The 6,940-nt window shown below is 36.2% G+C and overlaps 1 protein-coding gene across 1 annotated transcript; it reads left to right on the top strand.

Annotated features, from left to right (window-relative positions):
• The first annotated feature begins 4,150 nt into the window (after positions 1 to 4,150).
• Positions 4,151 to 5,092, top strand: LOC118858617 (olfactory receptor 12D2). The gene has a single exon (XM_036769197.1). The coding sequence runs from the start codon at positions 4,151 to 4,153 to the stop codon at positions 5,090 to 5,092; it is 942 nt and encodes a 313-aa protein (XP_036625092.1).
• The last annotated feature ends 1,848 nt before the right edge of the window (positions 5,093 to 6,940 follow it).

Below are 6,940 nucleotides of genomic sequence, written 5' to 3'. Positions count from 1 at the left end.
ATTTTGCAGTGATATTCCATTACATTCATGTTTTGTCATTTGTTCGGCCAATATTTAATTCAAGAATTTGTTCTTTACCATCAAAGAGAGAAATCAAGAATAAATTACCCAAGTTCTTTGCATAATTCCAAAATGTTTTCTAGAATTTTCATAGCTCCATCAATAGTGTATTAACATACCAGTCTTTCCACAAACACTTCAACATTTATTATTCTAACATTTTGTCACCTTTGTAAAATTTCTGAGTGTTAAATCAAACCACAGAGTTATATTGATTTGTTCCTCTCTGATTATTAGTGGTTTACAATTTTTCTTTTAAGAATTATTTGGTCACACACTTTGATGATTTAGTTATTGGTTTTATATGCTAGTATAGGTTATTCTCTATCTTGTAGATTGGAAATATTTAATGTAAGTGTTTTCCCCAGTCCAATGCTTCCCTTCTTGTCCTAGTAGAATTCATTTTGTTCAAAATCTTTTTAACTTCTTGGAGTGGAAAGTTATATTTTTTATAATCTCTATCCTATGATTGATTATTAATTCACCTCTTAACCATAGCTATGAAAAGTACCTGACCTGGTTCTCTTCCATATTTTTGTTTTTTAAATAGTGTGATCTTTAGTATTCAGGTTGTATCACCATTTTGAGCTTATTGTAAAATGCATTGTTAGTGGAAGATGTTGGTCTAAGCTTAATTTCTGCCAAAATTCATCCCAGTTTTTCTAGCAATGTTTGTTAAAAAAAGAGTTATTCCTCAAGGAATTCATGTTCTCAGGCATATCTAATATTGCGGTATTGAGTTTGGACATTTCTGATTCTTCTTAATCCAGTCTATTGTACCAATATACTCTTCTATTACTAAACAGTTATCAGTTAGTTTTCATTACTTTTTTTAGTATGACTTGAAATCTGGAAGAGCTATTTCCCAAATTATGATTTTCAAAACTCTGTCCTCTTTGTCTCTTTCATGCTTTTAAACATTCAATGTCCCTTGTTTAGGATGGTGTAGTTACACAAAGGAGCAAATTTTGTTTGGAGGAGAGGAGAGGAGCATAATGCAGGTTCCACCAAAGACTTCTAGAAAGGCTACTGCCTTAGGCTTTACAGAGTCAGAAGGGGCTGTAGGAGCCTTACAGAGTGCAAGGTTTTATTTCTTGAAAATTTTCTAATACGCCTGATTGCTCCTTAGAATACTTCCTCTTCCTAGGCATGAAAATAGTCAGCAAGCATTCACAGAGTTATTTTTTTTTTGGTGTTGCAAAGGAATTTATACACAGTAACTCATTTGGTTCTCCCAGTCTTAATATGAGATAGTCAAGATACTTTTGAAGCCATTCTGTAGTCACCCAAAAGTTAGCCCTGTTTATAGGGAACTGAGGAATAGACAATAAAAATTGGTGTATAACCCCAAACAGGGTTAGATACTGAGTGCAAAACTTTAGAGTATGGAAGAGGGGAGGACAGGACTCTTGTTTCAAGAACAGAGACATGGGACCAGATTATTTTGCAATGGAGAGAGCACCTTCAACTTGCAATGTAATACTTGATAACTCCTCCTCATTTGTCTGGATATTCGGCTTCATACCATTCAATTCACTTAGGAGACTGAGGAAAGTCTCTTGGGAAGTTTTTATGAGTTCTCCTTAGGAAAAGCATCAAGTTTATCCAATGTAAAATAAGCTAGCTGACTTCTTTTTGTGTTCACTTAAATAATCAAAAGAAAGTCTTTCCAGAATATACTGCACCTGCTGCTGATTAATGGGGAGCATACTGGTGAGGTTTCGAATGATGCTACTAGAGCATCTCACTCCTCAGGATTACCCCTAGAGTTCCAAAGGAAAAATAATGTTAGTCAATTGTTTTTAGGGACTTGTTCTGCCAATTGGGCATGAGGGAATTAACTTCGCAGGGGGTGCTGTACCAGTTTGCCTTTATATTTCTTCCCTGTCCCTCCCATATTTACCGATGTCCCTTATTTCTGTGGAGGATTTTTGACAGTAATTTTCCAGTTTCATCCAGAACAACATCAAAGGAAATGGAATGAAGTAGTAGCATAAGGCCTTATTTTAGACATCAGGCTGTCAACCTACCATTTAGCTGCAAGTACTAGTTAATGGTTTTATGGCAGATTTATTACATTTCCTGCTATATTTGAACTCAAGTTCTCCTGACTCCAGGGCCAGTGCTCTATCCCTGCTCTTTACTGGCACTGGGTGCAGGACTCTGTTACATTGTCCATATGCAGTTCTCGGTCATAGATCCAGGGTGAGGAGGATCATGGCTACAGGCAATCAGGGAGAATGGTCATGCTTCCAGGGTAGAAAAGAGTGCTTATGGTCACTCACAGACCAAAGCACAGGCCAGAAGAATGGTGACCACACCTCTCCTTAGATCATACCACCTGGGAACAACTGAAAACCTACAACACCCCAGAATTAGCTCTGAAAATAGCTGCACAAAAAACCTGAAGCTCGGGATAGTTCTCCCTACCCTGGCTCTGTGGAAGCAGAATCCAAATGTAACGTAAAGTTAATAGTCAAGTAATAGACTGGAAAATGAGCAAAAGACAACAACAAAAAAAGAACCAGACCATAGAAAGTTACTATGGTGACAAGAAAGATGAAAACACAAACTCAGAGGTAACAATATCAAAACAGTTACATGGAAAGCATCAAAGAAGAAGAATGTGGATTGGTCTCAGCCCCCAAAAGAATTCCTGGAAGAGCTCAAAAAGGAGTTTAAAAATCAAATAAAAGATGTAGAAGAAAAATTGGAAAAAGAAATTAAAGTAATGCAAAAAATGAAAAAAGCATCGACAGCTTGGTAAAAGAGATCCAAAAATGCTGAAGAATAAAAATACATTAAAAAACCAGAATAGGCCAAAAGGCAAAGAGGCACAAATTTCACTGAAGAAATGGACTCCTTATAAAAAGCAGAACTGGCCAAGTGCAAAAAAGATGTGGAAAAATTCCCTGACGAAAAGAACTCTTCAAAAAGTAGAATTGGCCAAATGAAAAAGGAAGAACAAAAGCTTACTAAAGAAAATAATTTTCTTTTGAGGGGGGAAGGCAAGGCAATTAGGGGTAAGTGACTTAAGGTCGCACAACTAGTAAGTGTAAAGTGTCTGAAGCCAGATTTGAACTCAGGTCCTTCTGACTCCAGGGCCTCTCAGTGCTCTATTCACTGCACCACCTAGCTGTCCTAAGAAAATGTTTTAAAAATTAGAATTGGGTAAGTGGAAGCTAATGACTCCATGAGACATCAAGAAACAACAACAACCTCCTCCTCCCTAAATTAAAAGAATGAAAAAATAGAAGAGAACATGAAATATCTCATTGGAAAAACAATTGACCTGGAAAACAGATTAAGGAGAGATAATTTAAGAATTATTGGACTACCTGAAAGCCATGTTAGAAAAGAGTCTAAGCATCATATTTCAAGAAATTATTAAGCAAAAGTACTCTGATATCCTAGTACCAGAATGTAAAAAAGAAATTAAAAGAATCTACTGATCACCTCCTGAAAGAGATCCCCAAATAAAAACTCTCAGAAATATAATAGGAAAATTCCAGAGACCTCAGGTCAAAGTGCCTATCCTTTGACCCATTAATACCACTATTAGGTCTGTCTCCCAAAGTAAGTAAAAAAGGAAAAGGACCTACATGTACAAAAATTTTTGTAGCATCTCTTTTTGTGGATGCAAAGGTTTTGAAGTTGAAGAATCCACCATCAATTGAGGAATGGCTGAACAAGTTATTGTGTATGATCATGAGGGGATGATATTATTGTGCTGTGAGAAATGACGAGCTGGATGCCTTCAGAAAAACCTGGAAAGACTTACATGATCTAATGCAAAGTGAAGTGAGCAGAATCAGGAGAACAGTGTACACAGTCATAGCAATATTGTATGATAATTAACTGTGAATGACTTATCTATTCTCAGCAATATAATGATCCAAGACAGTTGTGAAGGACTTATGATGAAGAAATTCTATCTAACTCTGAGAAAGAACTGATAGAGTCTGAGTGCAGATCAAAGTGTCCTTTTTTCTTTTCCTTTTTCTTTTTTGGCAGCACAGTTCTAGGCTAGATCAACCACATGTCAGAGACAGGATAGTACTTCTTATCTTTTTTGTATTCTTTTGCAGCAATGCCTAACCATACCTCGGTGAATGAGTTCCTTCTTCTTGGAATAACAGACACTCAAGAACCGGAACCTTTCCTCTTTGTGGTTTTTCTCATCATCTACATCCTCATCCTTATTGGGAATGGTGCCATCCTGGTGATTGTCATCTCTGATCCTCAACTCCATTCTCCCATGTATTTCTTCTTGGGTAACCTCTCCTGTCTGGACATTTGCTACTCCACAGTAACATTGCCCAAAATGCTAGATGACTTCCTTTCCACCCACAAGACCATCTCCTTTATGGGGTGTATTACCCAGCTCCATTTCTTCCATTTCCTTGGTAGCACAGAGGCCATCCTTCTGGGTGTCATGGCCTTTGATCGCTTTGTGGCCATCTGTAACCCACTCCGGTACACACTTCTTATGAAGCCCCAAGTGTGCCTTTGCTTGGCTGCTGCAACCTGGATCACTGGTTTCTTCCATGCCTTGCTCCATTCCATTATGACTTCCCACTTGACATTCTGTGGATCCAACCACATCCACCACTTCTTCTGTGATGTCAAGCCACTACTGGATCTGGCTTGTGGGAACACGGAGTTCAACCAGTGGATGCTTGAAACAGTCACTGGCACCATTGCCATTAGCCCCTTCTTCTTTATACTTCTTTCCTACTTCTACATTATCAGTTTTCTCCTTTTCAAGAGTCGTTCTTGTAGCATGCTTCAGAAAGCGTTGTCAACCTGTGCCTCCCACTTCATGGTGGTCATTTTTTTCTATGTACCTGTTGTTTTCATCTATATTCGTCCCACCTCAGGCAGCTCCATGGATCAGGACCAAATACTGGCAATCATGTACAGTGTGGTTACTCCAGTTCTGAATCCACTGGTCTATACCTTGAGGAACAAGGATGTGAAGGGGGCACTGAGGAAAGCCATTAGAAAGAAGCTGTGGGCCAAACACCTTTAAAGAACTGTTCTGGGGAAATTTTTAATTTGCAGAGGAGAAGAATAATAAGCCTGATTGAATTTCCGGTTTCAGATATATGATGTATTTGTCCTGTCATAAAATAATGATTTTTTGAGTTATAAGAGGGATGTGACAGAGGTGCTTTTTATGGATTAGGGATTCTAAGTTCAAAGAGTGTGGACCTCAGTTGAATTCTACTCTAAGCCTATCCTCTCCCCATTTCCCATGAATTTTCAATCAAAACTTCATGACTTTTGCAACATTCTTGCCTACTCTGGTAGTTACTGGTGTATTAAAAAAGAGAATCACAATACAATTGTATTGTAGAGCAAGAATGGACTCTTCAAGACAATTTTATCCACACTTCTGATTTTTCATATTGGAAAATGGAACCTTGAGATACTGTGTACTTTGTTCAAGGTTGAGGAAGTGGGAGAACAATGATTACCCTTGTCTTTTGTTTGTAACGCTCATACTCTTCCCAGAATGCTACATTAACTCCTTCAAGCATTGTTCCTTTGTCATTTGTAACAAATGACTCTGGCTCTGGACAAAACATTAAAAATATAATACCTTCTAGATGGAAAATTGGATTTTCTCTTGACAGATTTTCAATTCTTGTTTTGTTACTTTTCCCCCTTTTTTTTGTATCATTATCATCACTTATCACAGAGATCCTGTCCTTGGAATAAATAAGTATAGCTAAGCAAAACCGGTCAGCTATTGATTACATTGCAAAGTTTTAAAAACAATACAATTTGTATCTTAGGATGGAAATAAAAATGTAAACCATTAATATTGCTTTGCTTTTATTTTTAGGCTATGATGAGTACTTATAAATTGAGGAGAAAAAATAGGTATTATGTTAACAAAGAAAAGCCATGCTTCAATGTCCCCATGTGTAGGCAGCATTACGGGCTATGGCTAATCTCACCCTTATGTCACTGGTAAGCCTTCCACTTGACTCATTCTTTTATTTACTGTTATCTTCCTGAGCTTTAGAGTGATCCAGGGCTTTTTGGAGAATTTATTTTCATTAGTAAATTTGTAATCTTTCACATTAATTAACTTTACCCTCATCGGAGTTTATTAATCAATAATTACTTAATATACTGGAGAAGCCTCTATAATTATGACTCATTCCTCTATAATGAAACAAATAATAAAGACACTGAATATATACAATTTATTGACAAATGAAATCAATAAAAAAGCAGACACATATAATTATTTACAATATTTTGTCCTTGAGAAAGTTTATAGCCTAAGGACCTTTAACTCTCTTTCACTTATCTGAAAATTCAGCCTCATGCCATTCAATTTAATCTAGAAACTGATTAAAGTCTCTTAAAAATATTTTTAAAAACATTTTTTCCCTAAGAAAAATGTCAAATTTAGTCTTTTGGCAAATAAACTAGCTTAATTCTTTCTCTTTGAGCTCTCTTTACTAAGCACAGGAAACAATGTTTCTGGAATATACTATATTTTCTAGCTTTTCATAGACTCTTCACAGAATTTTATTTTATTTTTTTATAGAACATATGAACTTCTTAAGTAAACATGATTTCATTTATAAGGTTTCTTTTTAAAAAATTTTATTTTATTTTAGACTCAAGGGCCAGAACACAAATACAGAACAGAGAAAAGAAACAAAACATATGATAAGCTTAAATAGTGATACTTAAATACGAAGAAAGAAAAAAAAGCATATTGTGTACATAGCAGAATGTAAGAAAGGATTCCAAACATGGAACAATGGATTTTCATTTCAAGAAAGCCTATATAATTAATGATACATGTTGTTTTGAGAGCTGTCCATCTTTTCTTTGCTTCCTTGTGAGTTTTCTT

This window comes from Trichosurus vulpecula, chromosome 7 (assembly GCF_011100635.1).
Source record: "Trichosurus vulpecula isolate mTriVul1 chromosome 7, mTriVul1.pri, whole genome shotgun sequence".
NCBI classification, from domain to species: domain Eukaryota; kingdom Metazoa; phylum Chordata; class Mammalia; order Diprotodontia; family Phalangeridae; genus Trichosurus; species Trichosurus vulpecula.
Note: the sequence above shows the minus strand (reverse complement) of the source record. Positions and strands in the feature narration are given on the sequence as shown.

Excerpts from the sequence above, each read along its gene's own strand:
- LOC118858617 (XM_036769197.1), top strand. The coding sequence starts at position 4,151 with ATGCCTAACCATACCTCGGTGAATGAGTTCCTTCTTCTTGGAATAACA.